Raw genomic sequence first — 26,909 nt, 5'->3', positions numbered from 1 at the left:
AATGAAGTGAAGTTTGTGTGTGGATATTGATTTAAATTAAATACATTTAAAAACAATAGTAAAGCCCAATATTACAAACATCATGACGACATCCTTGGACCCTCGCATCAAACAAGGAAAAAAAAAGATCCCTAAAAAGATCCCTAAACAAAATAGCTGAATGTGTGATGGAGGACACCGGTATTTGAACCATTACTGTTCTATATATATATATATATATAAAACACTATCTCACTGTGACACTTCATCACAGCTATTTCCCCTCTGACAGCTCTGACAAATGGACCCATTGTCAATTACAAACTTGAATGTGATATGTCACAACAGAACCTGTTGTTCACTGATAAATGGTAAAACAACCATAGTAGTTGGCCACTGAAAAAAAAAACAAATTAAAATTGGGCAATATGATGAGAAAGTGTTGATAAAATGACAGTGACATTATTTAGACAACTGGCCAGAAAGCCTTACGTGGCTTTGATCACGCAGAGTGAGAGACTGTCGATGTATCAGTAGAAATCTAGACTTCATCTTTAAACAAATCTTTGGTCCGGTGTGATCTTGAATGAAGTTCAACCATACATCTTTTGGTGCATATATTGTTGAGCTACAAATTTGTAGAAAGTGTACGAAGATAAACAAAGCTGACTGATTTTACTTTGAGCCAATCAGGGAGCTTTGAAAATGCTGCCAATCTGAGCCTCGTGCTTGCGTATGTTTTTGATTTTCGGTAGTAGCAGAGTGTACGGTCTTACCACTGTAAATTCAATAAAATATATCACATACTTTTATTCCGGGTCAAGGAGTCTACATATAAACAACTCTTTCAAAAGCCAAATGAATTTATTAAGCACAACGTGTGTAAATGTTGTAACCTTCTGGACCCGAACTAAACCATCAAGCGGTGAAGACCATGAGGAGATATTGAGGCTGCAGCAGGATAGAAAACAGCCTCTTGTTCATTAAGTCGCTCCCACATCAAGTGCAGCCATCACAAACATTACTAGACGATCTTAACATTACTGTTCAAATGTTGCAGACGATGACAGGTGATGGGGAATATGTGACTGTTAGTGATCATACCTCTGTAAAAACTATTCTTAATGAGTCGCGGTGCGCTGCAAATCATTTGTTCTGCACTTTTAGAACTACATTGAACATAAGTAGTGTGAGATAGGACACTACTTCCCTTTTTGTCCCCGCAGTCAGTCCCTGCTTTAGGACCCTGCAGACTCTCTCATGTGTTGTGAGTTATCTGGCAGGTTAGAGTTTTAGGAATTTACTTCTTGATATACTCATAAGAATGTACAAATGCTTAATGCCTTATCAGGTGAAACAAATGAACAGTCAAGGTGATGTCAGTAATGACCTCAGGGTCATTAAGAGGAGGGAGCTAAGCATTTGAACTAAGGCTGGTTACTAGGTGCAGATATAACTTGTGTAATTGTATCATTATTTAATTACTTTTCTGGCTCTGGCAGGAGCCGTTCACATCTGAAGGCAGGGATGCGTTTCTGAAACACGGTATTAAACAGACCAAGGTGCTAATTCTCTGGATTATAGATACGTTTTGGTATTACTGGTGCTTTTTATTAACACTTTTTTTATGTTTTGATGTCGCTGCAGCATGGTTTGCTCTGTTCTCTGTCGGGCCGAGCTTCTCCAGCTGCACATAGAAACAAGCAGATACGTCACTTTGGTAAAGTGTACCTGGTGAAGTGAAGGATACTCACGTTGACAGCAACGACGTTTGTTACTGTACGTGCAATACAATCTTTGTGAGCAAAAAGCCAATACTTTATCAATACATCTGTGCAACAAGAACTGCTGACAACGAAAGTGAAACCTAATTCAATCGGCCACCGGCACTATGTTCACACAAGCACGAAAGCTCTTTTTCTGTAAACATCTCTGCTGGCTGAGACAAAGCAGCCAGGAGGACACTTTAGAAGGGAGGGGTGAGCAAAGGGGTATTTAGTTGACTGCAGTCTACAACACACCACTAGATGCCACTAAGTTTTACACACTGGGCCTTTAATTGAGTCAATGCTAAAACAATCAAGTGCAACCGTGCAATGTGATTAACTCTGCTTTATTTGAAAATTGTAAACTACCAGCTTGATTTAACTGCCACTGGTTTGAACATTAAGCACCAACATTTTTTTTCTATGCAACTGCAATCAGTGTTAAGCCCTACAAATGTAAGTGTTACTGCTTTTCCTTCATTGCTTACCAAAACAGTTTCAGTGCTGTCCCAACAGGTGAGAAGAGGTGCAGGGAGGGAAATAGACGTCATGCAATAGACGGGTGCACAGCATGCTCTGTGAGGTGGCAGGGTTGCTTTCTAAAGTCAGTTGAGTCTTTTATGTGGATGTAAGCAAACTAGACATACCACAAACGGACAAGGAGGCACACAAATGAACAAGAATAAACGGTGCACACACACACACACACACACACACTGAAAGATCCACAGGTACACGTACATCTTGTGCTGCAACCTTGAGAAATAAGGTCAAATCAAGGTTAAAATGAGAAAGTCAGCTTATAGAAATTGGCCACTTTCACAGTTTTAGATGTTTGCTTACAAATGCTGTGCAGACCTCTATAATGACAAAATATGACAGTTAGAGGACCCAAAACATGCTCCAGGAAATTCAAATATATATTTCAAAATAATCAAAAGACATAAGTGCACATAGGAATGGCCATCATAAACTTCCATCATAATGTTCTAATCTCTAATTCACATTCACAATATATTTTAATGAATTGATTAATGAATTGATTTTGATGCCTGCGCGCCAGCACCAGCCGTGGTCAGTCAGTAAGTCTGTCTGTTCCGTTCTCGTGAACACATTGTCTAGAATAACCCTTTAGGTTTCCAGCTCTTAGATAATGCCACACTTCTATGTGGCATAAACCAGTGATTTTATATCTGTCCCCAAAACCCTACTCCTCTAAAACAGAGTTCATGGGTATTTTATGGCTTTTGTATTTGAGTCAATTTCTTATTCTAAATGCAATGAGAAATTAGTTCTGGATAAGTATGGAAGCCTTGTTGTTGCTGAACCAGATATTCAGTATTGAATAAATATTCTTCTTTGCAGTTCCAGATATGAGTATTTGTTTGTGTGTTCAATTGTTGCTTGATCATTGCTGTGTGGCTACGAGTAGATTTTACGATCTCCCTGTTTTAACGCGACTTCCCAAGTGGCTTTCCTAATCTTAAGCTCTTCGTCTCTGCGAGCCTCCGTCTTCCCTCAGTGTAATGGAAAAGACAACCTATCGCAAGTGAAGATGCAGCTTTCTAAAGCTTTATTTAATGTTAGTTTTCTGAGTTTGGGAAAAATATCTTCCTAACCCTTGTGTTCCCTAGGTTTTCAAGTTGAAGTAGTAAAAGTACATCAAACAATAAGGCAGCATAGAGTTGGAGTTATGTATTAATATGTTCCTGCCTACGGCATCTTTCTGTGCATTACTATGAACACCGTTTTGGTGGATCGATTTTCAGATGTGAAAAAATATTGAAAACATTATTCTGAGGAGATAACTAAAATCTATGTGTGAAATGACAAACAGCTAACTTTTATATTTTGACAACAACACAGGCACAACTAGAAAACTGACTATTTAAAAAAAAAGAAAAACCCTAATGATACTCCTCTTGTTCAGAAAACACAAGTTTGAGCACATTTAAAGATATATGGCTGGCAGGGTTGTATTATTAAGCTGCTTAATAACAACAACCCTTTTTATTGTTTTAAGTCAATTAAATGAATACAACATGCCACTCTTGTCGTCAACATTTGGGAGCATGAGCTAGAGTTTTCAATGACCCTAACCCTATACTGTGTATCATATCTAAGTATGCATGCTATTATGTCTTGTCACCTACAGTAATGCTTCTCATTGGTCTTTCCAATTTTTAAATGGCTGCACTACTGTTTCAGTCAGAGCTGCTGGGTGCATCTGCATGTGGTTGTTCGTTATGCTGTACTGCTGTGATGAGTTGTGGTTTCCCAACATTTGTGTCTTAGTGTCAGAAACACTGATGCTGAACAGGATGGAGTTGAGGTGCCGAATTAATATTGCAGGCAGCAGTGATTGATTTATTCTCTCTCTCACTATAGATCTGTAATCTCTCCCTCTTCCCCGGGCTCAGTGCCTGATGCTAAGTCTCTCTCTCTCTCTCTCTCTCTCTCTCTCTCTCTCTCTCTCTCTCTCTCTCTCTCTCTCTCTTTCTCGGCTCCACAACATGGTAGCTAGAGGGAAGTGCTCTGCATAGCCACAATAACCATAGTCCTTAACACTTTGGACAGCGTAGTTATCCCAAGTATGTGCGGTACAGTTAACCAAACCATCTAATTTCTTAATATCTATTAATGTATTAAAAAGAGAGTAGCATTAAGGTTATCATTCCGTCTATGGATTACATATACATTTGTTAATTAAAGCGCAGAAGTTAACCAAATTGATTGTATTTCTCCCACAGGCACCCATACAGAACTTGTGAACTCTTTCATTTATGACTGCAGCTTTTTGTGTAGCAGTTATATTTTCCAGCTTAATTTTTTAGAGCATGAGTAATGCACACTCATGTAGAATCAAATTTATGCTGCTGAAAAATGGGAGTCAGATGAGTGTTTCTGTAAGAGCCTTTGCTTCATATTAATGTTTTGTTTACTTTAGTATGGTAAATACCACTGGCTTTCAGGATGACCTTTTGTGAAAAATAATGGATAATGTTGAAATGCTACCATACCTGTGTGAATTGCATATTATAATAAAGTGTCAAGCTTATCCCTCGGGCATGACATTGGAAGTTCAATACATTTCTCTGTAATGATATCATTTCTATTTTATGTATATTTTTTATACACATTTTTCGACCCCATAATATTATATTTGTGCAATTGAGTAAAATATTACTCTTTAATCATTTGGTTTATCCTAACTCAAGTGCAATATGTGATTTTTTGAAAAATTACGTGCTTAACCATGTACCCTCTTTTGTTCTTGTGTCTGCAGAAATGTATGAAATTCAATGTGGATGCTCCGATTTGGCTGTCCAAGCAGCGGATCCTGTGTAGTCTCAACCAGAGCCTGAAGGATGTACTCAACTATGGCCTATTCCAGCCGGCCTACAACGGCAAGGCTGGCAAGTTTCTGGACGAGGAGAGACAGCTAAGGGAATACCCTTTCCCATCCATCGCTCCCGTACCTTACCTGGAGGTAGGTATGGATCATGTGTATGTATGAGGCTTTAAGGAGACTTGGCCGGGGAGAGCAAGAGATAAAGAAGAAGTGGTTCAATACATGCCATATATCAACTTTCTGTATATACATCCAAATAATGGGGAGAAAATCAATTCACATAAGAATTGCTATTTTTAACTTTTACAATTGTGAAATGAATCCCAGATTACAAAACGTTTCAGTCGTTATGTTGACGGAATGTAAAAGGTATAATCCAACTTCAAGAGCACACTGCAGCAACCAAACTATATACGTGTTTTGGGTGTGTTTTGGATTAATAGTACTAATAAGAAGCCCTGTAAGCTATAGTTTGAGTATTTCATGAGTTCTACACTCACCAAGAGACTAACATTAGCAAACGCTGAGCACCGAGTCTAGCACTAGCAAACAAAGATTATAATAATAGTTGACAATGATTGCAACGCTTGTCCAGTTAGTAAACAAGCCCTGTAAAATGAGAAGGCGACTGAACAGACATACTTAAATAATGTCAGATCACACAATACAACAAGGTATGTGTAGCCTCCCAGAATGTCACAGCTCTTTAGAAAATGTACCTTTAAGGGCCACTGTAGTTGTGACTCAGGTAATTTTCTTCATATACACTAAACACGCGATACCTGTTGCTATTCAAACATCTTATAAGTCATTTTCGATGTTATAAAGTATCTGCATCAGTCAAGTTGTCTAAAATGTGTGTATGCATCACAAGCACACACACGTGCGCTCACACGGCATGATGGTGTGGGATGGTGTGCACGCGGTGTATGCTTTTCCTGTCATGATCTGTCAGTCAAATCTTACAGCACTAATAGCATGCTCAATGACAGCGTGTTGTCTGCAATGGTTGTCATCTCTTCGAGATCATTTTTGTGCTTGTCCATCATGGTTTTTGATCTTGGAGAAATGCAGGCGTATAAAGAAGAGTTGCTTTACTAACAGAAGTGTAAAGATCCAGGTGGTTTTCTGACTGGCCCTCTTTACTTTTACTAGTTTAAGTGTCAATATATGAGCAGCATAATACAGATTTATGTTCCACTTTACGCCTCAGTTCAATACCAAACTCAGATGCATTGGGAGGTACTGCTATTGCTCTTGTACATCTGATGGTTTGCAATTTGAAATATATCTTGTGAATTAACATTAATTTAGTATGTTTTCTTTGGTGGTTTAGTTTTGGGCGGTATCAACAGTGATGACTGTGACATGTCTCTCTGTATATGGATCAATATCTGTGGCGTATTGTTTTGCCAGTAGAACAGCAATGACAAATGCTAAAACTTCAGACATACACCAATACAACAACAGTGTTACAGCTGTATACTGGGGATATATATGTTCTTGTTGTATCTGTTTTATCTCTAAATTAAGTCTATCGTTGGACTTCAAAGGTTTTCAATCTAGCAGAATAGGTGTGGGCTCTGATCAGTTTGTGTGTTTGTGTGCTAGTATCTGCTGCTACTCTGTCAGAGCACTGTGTGGGTCATTGATTGACCAGCAGTTATTCCCTAAAGCCTGTGGTTTGTAGAGATGATTGACAGGTTTGGATTAGGAGCTCAAAACCGCTCCGCTCCATTGTGGATTCACCCTTTTGGTGAACACCACACATCGGTATAGAAATGGACGTGCACACACACTACGCACACACACATACACTAATGCTTGCATGCAGGAACGCACTCACATATACATACAATACCTGTGAGGCAGAAGTATTGTTCCTGGAAAGTGAAAGTTGCCTATCTATCGGTGTTTTTTCAGGCAAGATGTAATATGTGGAAAAGATGACAAGTAGGAACACTCAAAAAATATGCCAGCTGTATACACAGAGATATGTATTCCCTTAATGTCATTGCATTGTTATTAAAGGAGTCAGAATTTCAGTTTCTGTCTCTCAAATCTCTCTCTACCTTTCTCTCTCATATGACAAGTCAATATATTTGATGAAAATGATTTGACATAGATTGGGCTGAAGAGCTGATACTGTAGGAAAAAATAATTCTCGTTGTGTCTTTTGTGTATAGGGTTTTTGTGAAGCAGTCAAAGCACAAACAAAGAGTAACGGTAACATCGGCTGAGTCTCTTATGTTTGCTTTTGTGTTTCAGTTCCGCTATAAAAGACGCGTCTACACCCAGACTCACGTGGATGAAAAGCAGCTGTCCAAGCTCCATACCAAGGTAAGACCAACGAGCTGTGCACTCTGTCAGCCTGACATCTGAAGAGTGTGTGCTTGGTGCAACCTTCTAAACTGAGTGAATGACACATATGCAGTACAAAGAACTTTGATCAAAGCTTTGATAGCTTGGAGGCCAAATGGTTATAGCAAGTACTTGGAGGCTCTGGTTCAAATTTATGTTCCTTTTTTTTTTTTACACAATGCTTGGTAAGAGGATTTCGCTGGCAGATTGTCTATGTGTGTTTGTTGGTTCATACATGTGGAATTGGAGATCTTTATCTCAGCCATGCAGGACACCAAAAGTTTTGCATAAGGGACAACCCATGTGTGACAAAGTCTGTTTCATGCGGCCATGGTATATTAAAATGAACATGTGACGATTAAGTTAATAGTAGTTTAACTTTTTTCTGGTTATGTTTATCACATCAATGCTGACTTTCACCAATCTTGTGTAATGGCTTTTGTAAACATACTTAGCAGGTAGCACTGTATTTTCTTTCCTTGTTAAACACAGTATGTCCTGCAGTACACAAACATACAAACTAGAATTTTACATAACACAACATGCAATACATTTTATATATTTTCTCTCTTCTTTAGTGTCAACACTGTTTCATTGAAAAAATAAGACTCTATTGGACCTTCAATAAAAGGCTAAAACAGAGTTTATAGTTTAAATAAATATAATATATTGACTTAGTCTGTCTGCATTTTGTCCTCAGATCAGGTTGTGTAACAGCGTAAGTATGAATATGATACAGAAAGCAAGGAAGGTTTGGCAAAATCAGTCTTTACCTTTTAGGATAGGCAGGCTCATGCACAGCTACAAAAAAGTAGTCCAAACTGGCAAATAGAGGCAAAGCTGGCAGATGGTGGTCGAGGGCCGGCAGGTGGCCACAAATGCAGATACAGAGCTGCGGAATAGGACAAAGACTGGCATAGTCGAGCCACTGAGACAGTCTGGCAGAGAGTGAATAGTGGCTGGGCACTGTACGTATATGGAGTAATGGGGAACAGTTGTGGAAGCAGGTGACTAACCAGGTGATCATCTGAGGGAGGAACTCAGTGGGGCTATTTTTTACCTGTGGACAGGTAAAAAATGACAGGTCTGAAGTGAGTAAGTATGTGATGCAGATGAAGTAGATCCAATTATTGTCTGTGTGTGTTTTGGTTTGTGTGTGTACATGTGGGTGTAATAAGTGGAACAGACAGCAGAGATAATTGAATGGATTTGCATCAAACTCGATCAGAAGGCAGGAGATCTACACTGGAGGGGTGTGTGTGTGTGTGTGTGTGTGTGTGTGTGTGTGTGTGTGTGTGTGTGTGTGTGTGTACATGCATGTGCGTGTGTGTCTGTGTGTGTGTGACGCTGCTGCTGCTGTTGCTTACAAATCATGTAACTGAAGTTTTGATCATTTATGGAGGACTTGTGTGTACTCTGCCCCCTCAACATGAAATATGTTGCAGAATGTTTTGAAGCTCAAAGAACTGATACCACTGACGGTTTTAAATTTTGAATGAAAGAAATAGAGGCAGGTTCCCAAAAATGTAAATGTTTCTTACATTGACTGTTTTAACTTGTCTTCTTCTATGTTTTCTGTCTGTAACTATGTGTTTTTTATGTTGCTGCCTGTCTTGGCCAAGTCTCCCTTCAAATAGAAATGTTTAATCCTAATGGGACTCTCCTGGTTAAGTAAAGGTTTTAATATGTTTTCAGTTCTTTTAATCCTTGGAATTGTATGACGGTTTTGAATTTCAGCTCAACTTTACGAAGACAGTTATATCGTTTTTCAAACAGTGTTGAGACATGCCACATCCCATAATAATCAGATAAATAACATTGAATCAAGTAAGATCATTAAGTAAGCTGCACTACCTTTTATGTGGGACGAATGTTCTCAGAGGTGCTTTTCTTGTTGTTATTAGGCTAATGCTAGTGCTAACAGTTCAATGACTGTTGCTTTGTCATGAACTCTGTATATCCTATAAGAAAATGTTATCTTATCCTTGCCATTGTAGTTTGAGCAAATAGAGTAAAGGGCCTAGCACACGTGGAGTGGTTCAAAAACATTGATTATGAGTAAATATGAGTACGTATGAGTAAAACGGTCTCTGTAATTTTACATTTTGTATGATTGCTCCTTCGTTATCTAATACTCGTACAATTGTAACAGTAATACATTCAGCGGTCCTTACTGCTTTTTTATGCTTCTTATTAGCTTTCAACTTAATTAAAGGACAGATTGGACATAAAATGACATGCACTTTTTCTGTCGGGGTCAAATGGATTTGTCAAGACCTTTCAACATTTAGTTTGGAAAGTAGAAGCCAAAACCTTTTAAATGCCAATGAAATGGTGACTTAGAGAGGAAACTTTGAGTACATTGTTTGCTCATTTTGTCCATCTTCTGTATGTTCATGGGCGATAAGTGTTTAATGCTGTGTACTTTGATTGAGAAGAACAAGAGTGGGATGTAGTGAATGAGAGGGAGATGCATGAAAGCCGTGATGAGATGGGTGATTCATAATCTTGAACAGTGTCCCTGATCTAACCAGTCTGGTGTAAGGCGCTGCCGTCTGCTACTGTGCTACATTGTTATGACAAAGCATATGAGTGTTACTCAACAAGATCATTTTCTGCCCCAGCTACATTTATGTGGTAATTTCACACAATAAATCATCTGTAAAGAGATGATTTGTTGTGATTGACCTGTCTCACAGTCCAGTAGAAGTGGAACTGTTAAAATACTGAAATTCAGAAAGTAGTGTGAATCACACAGCGACCACTAACGTGAGCTCACCGAGTACAAACCTTAATGCATGAATGGGTGGTGAAAGCAACTGTGTTCTTTGAGCTATTTTGTTTAAGCAGTGAGTAATCCAGGACAGCTGTGCTATTGGAGGGAATAAAGGTAGTAATTTATCACTACAAGCTCCGGGAGCCATAATAATTTATTGTTTTCTTTACTAATCGGCACATCTCTCAACACAGAGACGTCTGACAGAGAGACCAGTCATTAAAGAATGTATCAGGTGAAATATCTTTCACAGTGCATGTATTTACAAAAATACTTTTGTACATAATGGATGATTGGTAAGGTGAGTTATACAACCTGATCACTATAGTAGGCCACAGTATCCACTGCTTTCCCTGTGAAAGTAATGTTGAAGGAATGCAGCTCAACTTATAATACTATTCAATATCATGGCCATATCCAAGTCGTCAAACGTGTTGATGGCAGCGCCAACTGATATTTTTATTATAAACGCAGAATATATGCTTAATAAATGCAGATGAAAAGTTTTCTTATAAAATACTAATGTAAAATTTATTAACAGCATCAATAGTACTGGAGTATTCAAATTATTCATATATGGATGGAAGTCTTTTTCCAGTAAAAACAAAACAAAATAGTCTCTTGTGCATGGATTGGGTGAGGTTATTGATGTTAAAAAGTAATAAAACTTTGACATTTGACACATCTTTTTTCAAACGGCACATATGTTACTTCTAAGGGGTAAAGAGGGAAATCCTATTATGGGAGACTCTTGCAGCCTCGGCAGTCACGATGTTCACCATTCATCCCGCACAGCAAGCTGCCCTGTTAGACAGAGGTCAAGCATTAGCCTACTTTGCTGGTATGGAGCTCATTCGCTGCAGGCTAAAGTTTGAAATGAGGTCATAATTGATAGGATTTCCCTTTTTTTTTTTTCCGTCTTCACATCCGTCCCAACTAGTCCCCATCATCCGGAAATTGACCCGGCTAACTGCACAGGGTGGCTGCATAGAACATATAGTGTGTGTGTGTGTGTGTGTGTGTGTGTGTGTGTGTGTATATATATATATATATATATATATATATATATATATATATATATATATATATATATATATATATATATATATATATATATATATATAGTTAAAAAGTAAAATTAAAATAAAGTAAAATGAAAGCAAGTGGGTGTTTGGTGTCAGAGGTCGGCCATATAATGAGGGCTGCAGAATGGGTGGCTTTTTTTCAGTGTAACAAAGAGCTTCCAGTAGGAGACATTTTCCAATCCTCTATTTTATAATAGCCATTAAGCTATTTACTCAAACTGCCTTCATGACTTGACTTGACCTTTACATTTTCCTATTGACATCGTCTTCACTGTATTACAATATAGCATATTTATTCCGTATATATATATATATATATATATATATATATATATATATATATATATATATATATATATATATATATATATATATTCCAGCAGTTAACTCAAGCTCTATGACGCCGTCAGAATATCATGTCATGTTTTTTAAAGCTGCACAACACATTATAGGGAAATATTTGAATCTTTCATCCATGTTTCACAATGACATCAAATGGTGAATGGATCTGTAATTGTTTAGCGCTTTTCTAGTCTTCCGACCACTCAGAGCGTTTTCAACACTTGTCATCATTCAACTATTTACATCCATACATATACTGATGGGAACCTGCCCATCAGGACTAACTAACATTCATACACCGTTGGCACAGCTACGGGAGCAGTTTGGGGTTAAGTGTTTTGCCTAAGGACACATCAACCTGGGCTAGTGGAGCCGGAGATTAAACCACCGATCCTCTGATTAAAGGACAACCCTGCTCTACCACTGAGCCCATCAAGATCACATACTTCATGCTGTTTAATATATGATGAACAGGGATCTGTGCTTAAGCCTGTCCTAGAGATTGATCAGTACAGATGTACGTGCCTGTGTGATGAACTCCTCATGCAGTTTAAAGTGGATTGGTCTGTTATAGTTGCACGTATAGAGATATAAGAGATGGAAGATCAGATGGATAGAAAAATATGCATGCTCTATATATATTAATGAATGAAAGCCTTGGGCATTATGGCCAGAGAGATGGCTAGGCAAGGGGTGGATTGGAAGAAACTAAAGAGGCATACAAAGTAGTGGACAGCATTTAGTAACGCACTATTTGGTAATGTGGTCACGACTCCAGAGAGCACATTGCTAGAGTGAGGGTGTTTCAAATGTGCTCACATACCATAAAATAGTAAAGGAATTGCAACATTATCAAAATATAAAATGTGCTAAATGTTTGGGTAAAACATTGTTCAGTATGATTCATGAGCTAAACCAGCATTCACATTAAAGTCTTTGACCGTGTACGTGTGTAGGAAAGCATAATTCACAAAATTCTCCCCCTAAAAAACTATTGCAGAGTAATGCTATTCCTCCTACACCAATGCATTGTGTTGCTGTTAGCCATCTATTGTATTTGTGAATGAGAATTCCTGCATTATTTTTAATATACAATGAAACCACACAGAGAACATAGCTCATTGTAGGGGTGATATTGTTCTGATATGCCAGATCCCTCCCAGCATTTGCACAGTGCTGTAACCCTCCCATCACGCCACTGATATTGCAACCAAGAAATTTGATGTGGGATCGCTGTATAATACACCAGTATGTACACGTGTACATCATGCACATGCACGCACGCACACACACACGCACACACACACACACACACACACACACACACACATACACACACACACACACACACACACACACGCAATCACACAATCACACACACAGACACAGCTGCATGCATGGCACAGGATGAGAGGATATTTCCAATGGGGAATCCCTCATACACAAAGCTCCCCTTATGGATAATCTCTTAATAAGAATGGAAATGTAGTACCGTTATAAAGGTAGAGACATGTCTGCGTAGAAACAACTATACACATATGCAGGCACACATGCTGACACACAAACACACACATGCAGACATATTCACACACACACACACACACACACACACATACAAACACACACACAGACAAACACTCAAAACAAACAAATACAAACATAGAATCATATTTCCCCAGTTGTAGTGCAGTGCTGAAATTGTTCATGCTGATTCTAATTTGACATACTGTTTGTGTCTCTGAATACATGTGTACTGTACGTAGTCTGTGGTGTTGTGTAAATGGAGTTATTTGTACTAACAATTATAATACCAACAATTCTGCAAACGGTTTGGATTTTGTAACTATTTTCAGGAAAACTGTAATACAAAAACATGAGCATTAGTCAATAGTCATGAAGTTTCCATTGTCATTAAGCACTTGGTTTTGGACTGTGGTACCAGAGATTACACCGACATCCTACATTATTTGTGTGGCTCTATCCTGTTATTTTTTTTAATATGTATTTTCTTTCACATTTCGGGTATCCTTGTCTTTCCTTGCTTCTACACCCCACCCACTTTCCCTCTCATTTTCTCTTTCTGTTTTCCTTCTCTCTCCTCCCTCTAGTTTCCCTCCCTCTTCTCTAACTCTCTCTCTCCCTACTCTCCCTCTATTCTCTCCACCATCCTGCAAAATCACCCCTTCCTATCTCTCCGTCTGTGTATGCACAGCAGTCAGTGTGTGCGTCTGTGCTTGGGCGAGTGTTTGTGTGAGTGACCATGTGAGTGTGCATGTGCTAATTTGACAATACGAGAGGTAGTGAAGGAGAAGGAGAGAGAACAAGAGGAGAGGAGACGAGGAGGAAGGGGACTGGATATGGCCATGTGGATGATGTTTTGGCATTGGGACTGTAGCTGACCTACAGGGAGTACGTGTGTGACGGAGAGTGTGCCTGTGTGTGAGAGATGGGATCCTCTCTGGGCAGAAGACAAGCAGCCGAGAGAAGAGAAAGAAAAGATAAACAAGCCAGGAAGGCCAGACTCAATAGTAAGGTACCCCAATTGCTCTCATCATCTCTTTAATTTAATTTTAGCCTTATCTCTTGGTGTAAACAAGTATTTTTTTTCTCTTCTGTCTCTCTGTTTTTCATACTTTCTACCTCTAATTATTTCCGAACAGTACCCAATTCATCCCTGTCTACCTGTCTATGCTCTAGCTCTCTTCCTCTCTCTTTAGTTCTGTTGTTATGCTCTGCTGTATGTTGGCTGTGTGCATAGCTGGTGCAGTCTTGTCTGAAACCTTTACAGAATGCTAATACTTCTTCCTGCACTGGTTCAGTTGCTAACCATAGGCTTGGATCACTGTGTGTGTGTGTGTGTGTGTGTGTGTGTGTGTGTGTGTGTGTGTGTTACACTCTGTGAGTGGGGGAGACGTTCCTGCTTGTGTGTGTGTGTGTGTGTGTGTGTGTGTGTGCACATTTAGCTACACGTGTGTATGAAAATGTGTTTATGGACGTGCACGTCATGACCGTAGGTCTTGCTTAGCCAAACCTTTCTCCACAGCACTATGTCAGAGCTAAAGAAAGATTCGGCTCCACACATTATCATTCTGCTATAGGTGAAAAACTAGCTTGTTTGTACCTCTTTAAACCAATCACAATCATCTTGGGCAGTGTTATACCCAGGATGCAGCGATGGTGCACTTGCAAATTAGATAGAATAGGAAAGCAGAAGGGGAGAATAATGCCTCGTGAGCTACATGTCCAATGGCTGAGATATATTTACAGTCTATGTCCAGTGAGTCGGACTACTCCAGGTCTGTCTGTCTGTCTGTTTGTTTGTCTGTTATCATAATGCTCATTGTGTGCTCTATGATGTAGTAGAGAGCCTCACGGCGTGTGCGTTAGTGTTCGAGAGAGTGAAAGCCGCAAAGAGCTGAAAATAAAGCATAATATCTGGGGCACAGTGGGTAAACTTGTTAAGCTAAGTAACTTCTCCACACAGTATTTCTGTAAACCACTGCTGAGACTCAACAGAGCTTGACTTAAGCTACTGCACAAATGGGCAGCCTGACTTACTCTTCCCACACAAAAATGTCTTACATACATCCTTAAGGTCAATTATTGATTCAGTAAAGAACTTCTCTCTCATCTAATTGACAGTTTTACGTATCATTTATGTGGTTTTGTAACATTGTTTCTCATATACTTACAAATCCAGCTAGTATAAGTAACAGTTAATAAAACTACACACTCAAGTGTTATATTAGTTGTTGTTTTTTTTCCTTGGTTTGTAGGGTGACGGTTTTATATAATGTTATAGATGTCTAGTTACACCCCATAGGCTGAACTACTGCTCCCACCCTCAGTGTTTGTGTCCACTTTTTGCTACTGATTTCTAGAATGTGTGCAATTGACATTAAATAGCAGCAATGAGTGGAGAATGTGCTAATACGTTATACATTGTCACCAGAGTTTGTCATTTTCCCTGTTAGTCTTTCACATAACCTGAGTAGGGTGTGTATGTGTGTTTAAGAGCAAGAGAGAGACATTGATTAGACAGATTAGAAAAAAGAAATTGATTACACTGTGTCCAGTATACTCTGAAACCAGGCCATGTAGACACTGTAGCCCCAGGCTCCTCATAACACACCCCTGGAAGCTCTATGTTGGTCTCTGCTAGCAGGTACGGCTAGTCTTTTTAGGTTATTCGTGAAATTTTAAAAAGTGTTGTTCTAGATCTAGACCCTCCACCTGACCTCAGATATGACAATGCAGTCAACTCCACAGTCTCCACTGCATTATGGCTCATACTGAACAGTCATTTCTGTGAAGGATGACAATCGTACACACGCCAGCCACATGCCGACACTGTCAGAACACAAAATGCCTCTTGTTTTTTTCAATTTGCTGATATTTTAAAACCAACAAAAAGCCATTTGGCGGATACAAAGCTCCACCTACTTTCTCCTTTTGTTTGCTTGTGTGTTGTGTTTCTGAAATGTAAGACACTACGGATCACCACTGATGCGTTTGACAAAAAGTGAAGGTACCATGCATTTTGCGTCCATCCATCCATTTCGCTGAACTGAAATTGAACTTCCTGTTTGGTCTTGATGATGCCACACCTCATTGCACAAGTTCATTTTACAATGGAGAAATAACACATTGTGTAGCTCCTTACAGTATAACATCCTACTCGCAGGAGACTCTCATTCTAGGTCAGGCAGTATGAATAGTTGACTGTAGAATAGGATGCCAGAGGCGTAAAGCACAATAGAGTTCTAATAGATGTCTGGCTGAATATACACGCGATGCACACACCCCTGCGTCAGCCTGAAGAGTACCGGCTGCCCTCTTCTGTTCTCTCTCTGTAGCCAGTAGGCTTGTTTGAAACCAACCAATCAATCAATCCATTTTATTGAAAGTGTACAATCCTGAAGAACCGCCTTCATTATAAGACTTAAGTGAAATTTTGAAGTGTATTAACCTAATAGAGAAATAGATAAAATTAACCTTTTCTATAGTCGTCTCCGTCACAGGTCTTTAATGTTTCTCTTTCATTTGAGTTTTTTTTTTCCACGTTAAATTTTGCTTGACACTTTTTTTTTTCTTTAACAGTTAAAAAAAAAAGAGTATTAATGAGAATGAAAAGCAGAATAATTTGTACAACACAAACTCCATGCAGCTTTGTCCCAATTCACTTTACAAGAAAAAAAACAATATAATCAACAAAGCACACAGAAAGCAAATAAATAAATTATAAACATCAAAAGTAAAACAACGACATTCATTTTAAACATAAAACAATGTTTAAAGGGTGACGGTGAAGTGATGGAGCTGAAGTAAGAAAAGTTTCAGTATTGACTTTAAGATTTGACCTAAGCATGCTTCTTTAGCAATATTAAATGAAGGAGGATCATTTTTAGCTTTCTTTTCAGCAGTATTTTGACACAATTGTAACTGGGCTTAGCTCCAGTTATCTTTCGGTCTTTTCACTTGTGTTTCAATGCTCTGGCTGTGTCCTCGGCTGCCTGCCTGGCTGTGTCCTGGTGTCAGTTGATGTGTCTGCCTCAAAGCACATGACTGGACCTGATTCAGCTCTTTCTTTCTCTGGACTCTTTGATTCTGATGACAGCATGCATTCCACCTGCTTAAAAACACTCACAGGCATGTATACAAACAGCAATAGAGCTGCATTGTCATATTTCATGTGGTGCATTGTATGGACTTAAACTGCACACTTTAGTTATTACTTAACCCAAAATAAGCATCAAACTACCGTTGTTGACACTGTGGCCAGGAGAAAAAAAAACTATCATTCATCAGTCATAATTACAATTCACATAGTTACCACCATTGTTTTTCAGTGACATTGGGAGAAATGTATAATAATTTCCAAATAAACTCATCAAATCAATCCTGTGGCCTCTCCATGTATGCTGAGCATGTTTTCATAGATACAGTATATGCTCTTTTCTCATCTCTGCCCTCACACACTCAACATTGCCAACCTTTCAAGCAGGTGCACCTGATGGTTTACAGTGGTCATCGAGTCTGCTGTGATCTCAGGCTGAGGTTACTCCACTTACAGGGATCTATTGCGGCGCGGCGCAGATTGCAGACAAGTGCGCTCTGCTCAGCGCATCGGGGAATTCCAAGCAATCTCGTGGTATTTCTGGTTCCAGGCTCTCCATTCACATTTCATCCCCTCTAAACACAAGGCGACCCTTTGGCCAGACTCATTAAAAAGAAGATGACCCATATTGCCGTTGCCCAGGTTATTTTGTGTTTTGGACGGAGACACCAGGATAGACTGGCAGGAACGAACAGTCTTGGGAATTATTAGCAAGAAGATAAGTTTGAATTGATCTGCAATTGTTCATAGAACAGTGTGCCTGTTGAACTGCAGTGACACTGTAGAGTTATTCAAAAATGTTGGATGTTTGCACACAAGCATTTTGGTTTCTGTGGGTATTTACTTAATACACAAACTTTAACCAGGAAAATACTAGTCTGTTGTTGTGACACTGTGTTCTGGGCCTGAGAAACCGAAAATGCAGCCCATAGAGTATCATTGTAACAACACCCATGAATGGCCTGCTTTTCATAGAGCATATGTGTGTGTCTTTGTGTTGTCATTAACACAAATCTGCAATTTAAAATGTGTGTTTTCCTGTCCATGTCAATGCATTTATTTATTTTTCTGCATTAATGGTTTGGCAAGTAAGCCAGAGCTCATTGTTCTGATGGAAGAGACAATGCTGGACAAAGCCATGCTGCCGGTGTGGCCAGGAGGGTGGGTGGAATTGGTTGAGCGTACAGCAGAATGTGTTTCGGGGTCCATATACAATAAGCCTGTTCTCTGCATGTTTGTGTTGTGTGTGTTGATGAGTAGGAAAGAGACCGTGGCTTTGCCTTGCTTTGTTCCAGCCTCTAGCCTTCACTATCAGAGCCTGTTGTTTGGGCAGTGAAGAGGAATACAAGGAATTATAAAGAGCTAAAACATATCATTCCAGCGGTTCTGAAAAAAGGATTACTCAGGAGGTACCATGCTGCTACGTTCAGAGAGAGCTGCGAGGAGTTGGGCAACAGAGGTTAGACTTAATACTCTACTGCTAAAATGACTCATGAGATCAAGAGTAAATGCAGGTTACTGTATTGTCACAGCGTGTCTATGCCTACTGGCACTGTTCTTAGAAAGCAAGGTGTTTGCATTATTTTGTTTGATTTGTTTAAGTGCCAGCTTTGAATGATGAACTGGATTGATGTTTAATGAATTTGAAGAAAGAAAAAAAAAATGCAGATTTTTATTTGTATTTCTTTTATACGGTTCAGCGTATGAATTGCACAACATTTAGTTGCTCTGTTATGTATTCCATATGGTTTAAAAACAGGATAGGCCACATAATGGGGTGATCATACTGGTGTGTACATGCTGTGTCAGCAGATGGCATGGGTCCAGGTGAAGGCTGGCTTTAGACTAGAATGCAGTGAGGCATTTTTATTTCTCTCTTTTTGTCTTCTTGTTGTCCTTCACCTGCTTCATATTCCCCATCAAAAACATAAATACAAACGATCAGGACACCCCCCTGTACAGAAACAAGAAATAGTTCAAGCAAATCTCAGTTGTGCCACAAAGGACACTGGTGGAAATTATTGGGAACAGGTCTTATGATTATTATGATGATGACTGCGTCTCATGTGAACTAAGCAAGCTGTGGGATTGGACTTCTTTCTCAATGCTCACCAGGGAGGTGTAAAATTGAATTGCATTTTGCACAAAAACATTTACAGTCAATGATGTGTTAGATGTTGTTGCTATAGCAACAGCACCCCATCACTGTCTTTGAGGGTTTTTGTTTTTTTTACTGCACTCATTCATTATGAATAGACTGTGTGTTTAGTGAGCTGACTTCTGAATCGGTAAATGTAATTTTGTGTGTGTGTGTGTGTGTGTGTGTGTGTGTGTGTGTGTGTGTACACATACGTGTGAATGTAATGTGTATGAAATTACTCAGAGATTTATTTTGCCGTGATACAGTAAAGGTTGAAGATTCCCCTCACAGAAAACCCTATTCCTTGGCATGAATACAGTCCTCTGTCATACGGTACATTGGTCTTTTTGTAGCTGAGAGCATTACACTTTAAGCCTGTTAGGTATGGATATTGGAGGTTGCTTAATCTCTCGCTCACTCAGGCAAACATACTGTAGGCTGAGGAGCAAACAGACGTAGATCGAGGCAGAAGTGTTTATAGACACACAGATAAAACACAAATCTGTTCTAACAGGCATGAAACGGTACAGAGCAGCTTTGCGTCTCTTAGGGGACTTTAAACCCACATTAAACCAAGAAGGTTAATACTATTTTCCTTTATTAGACATATTTACTAAATCCACCAGTAAGATATGTTATTAAACATACACTTTGCCTATGGGCCGTGGATTTTTGCTGGAAATCAGTGTTTTTTTTAAGAAATACTCACTCAAAACCTTTCAATAGTGAATTATATTGAATGCAAAGCATCCATAGGAACCTTTCAAACCACTCCTGTACTGCATATTGCACTGCATTGTTGCCCATCCAGCAAACATAGTTGAATTCAGGAATGTTTGTCGTGCAGAAGGCTCCACACATTTCAGAGCAGACCTAATAACGCTGCGGTATTGTATCATAACTTAGGTTTCTGGTGGACACAGAGCTAATGACTACACTTCTGTCATGCTCTCCATAGACCCTGAAAAGTCAGAGTTCACCACTGTAGTCCTTTGTACCGGTAACACAGCACAGTGCTTATGATGCACTGGAATACACAGATACAACCGGTTAACCCAATACCTTCACCTCTTGTGCAGTACAAAGCAATCTGAAATATTAGGACAAAATATATGTAACCTTAATGAAACTTTTCTTTTTGTTGAAATAGTTTCAGAGAAATATTGATTTGGCTCTATAATACAATAATACAATAATAATAGTCCAAATGATGACCCAACATATACTTATTGTAAGAGTGTAGTTGTATGATGTAAACAATATCAACACATTGGCATCATATGTAAAGGAATGTTGCTCAAGAGATTAAAAACAAGTGAACTATGCAGTTAATATGTGAACAGATTAGTTTCCTTCAGAATTATTTTTTGCAACTTATACTGTATTTCAATCATCATAATCATACATGAAATCTGACCTCTGCATTTAACTTATTATAAGCATTAAGGGGGCTGCTGTGAAGCAGCTGGGGGTTCACACTACAACATAGATCCCCATAAACAAACTAATTGTCCTCATGATTGTAGATTGTGAGATAACGGCCTTCAGATTGCAATCCATTATTGTAATTTGTCATGGATTGCAGTATCATTTAGAATCTCTGAAGACTCAAACATGGACACACATACACTCACACACACACACACACACACACACACACACACACACACACACACACACACACACACACACACACAACTTCATAATTGTACATGTTTGTCATGTATTAACAACCCAGGAAGTTTAAGATGCTAGTGTTTTCTGTCTAGCCATTTTATCTGACAGACAGCCACCCAGGAGCCTGTTTGACATGATGGAGCCTTTATAGGCTGTAATAATATTGACTCGCAGCCAGAGATCAGCACAAATAAATTCTGGAAACAGACAAAGACAGAATACAGTGATTCCCACAGGATTTTGTGAGACTAAGGCAGGTGGACCATGGACCCTCAAGGGGAGTCTGAAGGCTCTCCTTGATGAAACTGTTGTATGTTTAAAAGTTAGATGTATCAATCTGGTGGACTTTGAGAGCAACATAAGGAGACTAGATCAATGGAGCACGTTGTCCTCCAATAATCAATTTATTGCTCTTGTTCTGGCAGAGGTGGAATTAAAAATGTTTTGGACCAGTGTCCAAAATCACATTCAGAAACCGTTTATTGCCAGGAATGTTTTCACAAACGAGAAATTTACCTTGGTGGAAGGTGAAAAATCCGTCACTGCACCCTCCCAGGGAAGCGTCAAGTAGGAGGGGGTTCACGCCGCTGTGGAGGAAATGCACACGAAGAGGGTCGGCCAGCCATTGAGAGTGAAAATATTTCCGGCTCTATATGACTCTGTAGCAGTAGACGATAGACTTTGGCTGGCCGCCAGAGTTTAAATTAAAACAAAATTTTAAATTATTCAAAATGAAGGGCATGGACATAATGTTCTATTTGTCCTTGATGCCGAGCTGTTAGACTAAAAAGGAAAAAGTGAAAATGATATCTCAAACCCAAGCCGGGTATCAACTGCAGTGCACCAGAGCTCAAAATTAATCAAACTTTTGACTCACTTTTGTTTGTTTTAAGATAAACATCGATAGTAATAAATTACAACTGTACAGTGTATTTCTAGGTTGTTTTGTCATTTTATTATCTTTAAGTTGAAGTAAAAAACAATATCGCAGGCGATAAGAAAGATGAGAGCTGTAAATAGATTACTGCTCCACGCTATTCGCATCTCTTATGTTCACACATTCTTTTCTCTTTTATCTTTGCACTACTCTCCTCGGTTCCTTCTCTCTCACGTGACCCCATTTTCTTGTGTTTCTGCCACATCGTATCATTTTGTTGCATATTTAATGGTAACATGCTTCTAGACCTTCATACTCTACAATAAATCCATGAATTATAGAATAAACTGACAAATAAAACTAGGAAAGCCATTTGCGTGTTTGTTTTTTCTTCTTCATTTGATGAGAAGAGGTATAAAAAGAAGAGCCTCTGTTTTTACAGGGAACCTTGAGTCAGATGGAAGCTGCAGCAGACCTGTGACAGCTTCTCAGCCGTCTCTACTATCACGGTTCGCTTTGTGGTTTTGCCAAAGACTTGAAGCACATCTTAGTATGCTTGAACATGATGCTGCTTGCTTTTATCTTCCTCAGCAAGGGAGAGGAGTGAAAAAACCGCACGCTTCCCTTTACTTTTGACCAAATACAAGCCTGTATACAGGATTATTAAAAAGACCCATTTGTGTGAACCATACAATACTACAGTACTGCATGAACTTGCCACTGCAAACTATGATCATTTGCCCTGCTAACGTATCTATCGACATGTATGTTATATATTTTATCCATCATACCTTGCTATCAACCCTTATGACTCACCCTGGCGCTACTTACAGCCTACTTTTATATTGCCTTTTACAAAATATGCCAGATTGAAAATCTCAAGCAGCACTTTCTTTTTCTGTATACCATTATGCACTCGTCTAATATGTGTTATTATGTATTGTGATAGTACATAACAGTCATTTAAATCCATTTTGTCGCTTCATTTCAAGGTGCATTTAAGAGATATTTACGTTTGATAAAACACAAAATATAAAAACAGATGAAAAAAAATGTTTTATGAAAAAAGCATGTGTTTAGCGGTGCATTACTTACTCAGACTACTATTACTGCTTTTAAAAGCTCTTTCATGAGGGGTTAGCGAATGAAGCTGGATGCTGTTTGTATTTAATCTGGAGTTGTGTCTCTCTAGGTTTGTGTGTCTAATTAAAATGCAGTGCCCCTGCAGCAGGACGATCTTTGTCTAAAGCATCTGAGAGACGGAGGTCAAGGCTTGCCGGCGGTCGCTCCAGCCTTTATATAAGTGACTGTCAACAAAGCACAGACAGACAGAGAATCAGGTACACTGTGTGCCAGATAAGAGTGTGTTTTCTCACGTGACAACACTCAAGAATAGGCAGTTGACTCATTTGTGCCTGATTGTTGATGCCACAATTTGTATTTGGTAAGATTGTAATAATGGACACTCCCCAAATCTCTGCCCATTCATGATGATTGTAAGTTTGAATATATTCTGTACATATTTGCTCATCAGTGACACTGTTGCGTCGCATTTCTCGGACTATCAGTCAGTGTCACAATTTTTTTTTTGCATCATTGTGAAGACTGAGTAGAAGTCACCCGGCATCTGAATAAACTTCACTTTGCAAATGTGACGGCTCAATGCTGACAGGGTGTACCTGGTGAGATAGAAGCACAAGCTAGCCTTATGTGAGTCAGAAGTTGTTGGCTCAATGAGATCAGTGGCAAGTTTAATAGGAAAATTGGTCTCTGCATTTAACCCATCCTCAGTAATTAAGGAACAACTGGGGATTCAGTGTCTTGCTCAAGGACGACATGCGAACTATGGGGAGACCAGGGAAAGAGATATCAGCGCATATTTTTTTTTTAGCCAAATCAACTTCCCAGAATGAACACTGAGATGTTCCTTTCTATATGTTTTAAATAGTTGGAAAATGCACTGATAGCAGAATATAGAGTTATTTGTTTCTCTGTTTGTGTGAATAAAATCGAAGTTAGGCTGAGGGCGATAGAGGAAACAGCACTGCGCTTGTTCTATAAGCCCTATACTGAGGAGGACGTTTAGAAAAGATCCAGGTAATGTCATCTGCATTTTCAAATCGGAATTATCGTCTTCAACGCCATCCAACATCTGAACTCCTTCCTGTAAACTGGAGACACATAAGTGTATGTCACATGTAGTGGGTCTTGATGAATATCTTTGACCTGGACCATATGCTTGTTTTCGCAATGCAGAATCTGTTATGCAGTTTGCACTGACAGCAGGACCCTGTGTCAATGGAGGAAAACATTACTTCTACGTCTGCTTGAGGCCTTTGCTCTCTCCGAACTGTTTAGGCCACTCGTATCACACTAATGTCTGACGGTCCCCCGAGCATACCCATGACCCTCTGCACTGACTCACTGTGTTTATTGCCTTCGCTGTTGTGATGCTTTAGAACATGTGTGTATTTTACGGGCCAGCTCACATAAGGTCAGTATATGATCCTCCCGAATAAGCATCATGTTGGTGAACATTTTAATTACTACTCATCCGTGGCACAGTGTACTGTAGGCCAGCTGTGAAGGACCAGGGGCTATGTAGCCATGTGGTAATAAGGGGTCAATGTAGGGCAGTGGAAGTGTCTGACACACATATGTACATGCTGTATAGATTTCACATGAATGCACATTGGCTACTGAACATTGAGTGTGTTCACCTCCTTTTATGACAGATGGCAAAGCTGGCAAAAAAAATAAAACTAGCATAAAAGGAGAAGGAAAGCTAAGGGAGAAAAGCCGCAATACAGAGTGACTAAAAGAGGCTGGGAAGACAGCAAGGGAGGCAGGGGGAGTCATGTTGTCTCTGTACGTTCTGGCCTCCTACCCAGACTTTGATCAGGTTGTGTCAGATAACCTTCCCTCAGTGGTGGAGACAAGAGCCTCCTCAGGGTACTAAACTAAAAGAAGGAACCTTTATCATCTTTGTCCTGCTCGCTAGAGTAGCAAGGTGCTGATATTTATTCTTCCGTGTTGTGAGCAGAATCCTAAATAAGTGAGGGGTCTGTAGTCTTGCAGGTGTAATACTGATAACAATTCCCTAAGATTCAAAACTCTTAAATGCAGTGAGAATAACAAGGCTGTCTCTCGATACCAAGAGGCTCCCTTAACCCTGACTGTGAACTAAATAACCAGCTATACTATAGTATAGCTGGTCATTTTTATTTTTAGTCTCAGGTTACTAAATTAACACAACGTCTACATTAATATTAGTAGTTGGAGTGTCTTTAATGAATTACTTTCCATAATTCTGCCTGCTTGTATTTACAATCTATTCATGAGCAGACTCTTTTTCAGATTATTTTCTAGAAATGTCCAGCAGTTGGAGCACAACAATTTTGTAGCTGTCTGTGAAAAGAATACAAAGGAAACACATCATAATTGTATCAAAGGCAGCATAAATCCCACCCTGTAGTTGAAGAGTAATTTCTAGTCGGGCAGATGAGGACACCTTGTGCAAAGCATCAAACTGAATCTGCAGGGTATTTTCTTGGTTTAACAAGTTGGTAAATTGCCATAGATTCTCTGATTTGATTGTTGCTGATGTTTCTTGCTCTGCTGCACGGAGATAAGACACTATCTGTCTTGCCCATGCTCTCTTTGTTTCTTTGCTTGTTGTCCCTCTCTTCATTTATTTCATCCAGCATAGCAGGGTTACACCATCCTCATGAACGTAGTGTATGTACAGAGCTGCATTGACCACCAGTCAAACCTTTTCTCAATATTTATCTATAAATCTGTGCTCTCATTGCGATTTGGTCTGTGTAATGCCACTCGATGGCACAGCCTGCAAACTGTGGGTTAGCTTGGAGATCAAAGAATACTCTCTGTTTTACTGTCACAACCTCAGCAAGCTCAGCCACAAACTGGTAGATCATAGCAGATGGAAAAAAAGGGCACAAATTAAATAATATCTAACAGAAACCATCACACGATATTATAGACCAGTTACAAGTAAGAGCGTTTTTAAATCCTCACTAACTTGGTCATTACTTTGGGCACATTGCATCAGTTTTGGTAAATCATCCATTTTGGCAGCGCGGACCTGCCATTTTCTGTTCTCTTAGTAGTATTTCTATTTTAAAAAATAGTCCTGTCACTGTTACTTCTTCACACCAAACAATGAAGTGGAATGAAGTGTTGGATGTAAGCAGCAGTTGAGGTGAGACTCTGTAAGACTGAGAATTTAAAGATGAGCTACATGCTTGGGTTACTGTGTGACAGTGACAGATGAGTACCTAAGTAAATAACGACTTTGCTGCTGTGTTGATAATCATTACTACATGGCTACTAAAAAAAAGAGATGTGAAGTGTCTCTGCTCATTCACTGGCCAAAATAAATGATGTACGTGCTTCTTTATAACTGTCTTAGTAACAATGTGACTGAGGGTCTTTTTCTATCTGAATTTAATTGTATTACTTTTGTAGTGTTTTGAAGACATTTGTACCTTCTTTTATCTGATGGAGTTTTACCTTACTCTCCGAACGTGTGTACATGCAGGTTTGTATTTATTAATGTCCAAACATACATGTGCACATCTGTGGTTGTGTGTTGGGCACCTCAGTGTACCACATCTGTAATGTTGTCATTTGAATTTCTTGTTTCCTTTGAACAGTGGTTGTTAGGATTTAGATTCCCATTGTGACACAAGATGCATGTGTTTGTGTGTGTGTGCGTGCATGCGTGTGTGTGTGCGTGCATGCGTGTGTGTGTGTGTGTGTGTGTGTGTGTGTGTGTGTGTGTGTGTGTGTGTGTGTGTGTGCCAGTGTACAAGATGTATTTTACCAGTGAACAGGTCATCTATGGGTAACTACAACATGAAACTTGTAATCTAATTGTTGAGCTGTAAGAGTGTGTTCATAAGTGAGGCATGTCA

At 39.2% G+C, this 26,909-nt stretch overlaps 1 protein-coding gene across 9 annotated transcripts in view; it reads left to right on the top strand.

Moving 5' to 3' along the window:
- shank3a (SH3 and multiple ankyrin repeat domains 3a) overlaps positions 1-26,909 on the top strand; it is a 127,239-nt gene that overhangs the window by 17,448 nt on the left and 82,882 nt on the right. For 7 of the 9 annotated variants that reach the window (XR_011080116.1, XM_068603195.1, XM_068603194.1 and 4 more), the window contains exons 2-3: positions 5,032-5,235; positions 7,366-7,437. Coding sequence is in view for 7 of the 9 variants with exons in the window: in XM_068603195.1 (XP_068459296.1) it covers positions 5,032-5,235; positions 7,366-7,437 (276 nt within the window). In the remaining 2 variants the exon portion in view is untranslated. Of the gene's footprint in view, positions 1-5,031; positions 5,236-7,365; positions 7,438-13,904; positions 14,195-26,909 lie in introns of those variants that run through there. The other 2 variants (XM_068603196.1, XM_068603201.1) reach the window with 2 other exon arrangements.

The sequence above is a fragment of the Clinocottus analis genome, unplaced genomic scaffold, assembly GCF_023055335.1.
Source record: "Clinocottus analis isolate CAN_PGR_092001 unplaced genomic scaffold, fCliAna1.0.p SCAF_6, whole genome shotgun sequence".
NCBI classification, from domain to species: Eukaryota; Metazoa; Chordata; class Actinopteri; order Perciformes; family Cottidae; genus Clinocottus; species Clinocottus analis.
Note: the sequence above shows the minus strand (reverse complement) of the source record. Positions and strands in the feature narration are given on the sequence as shown.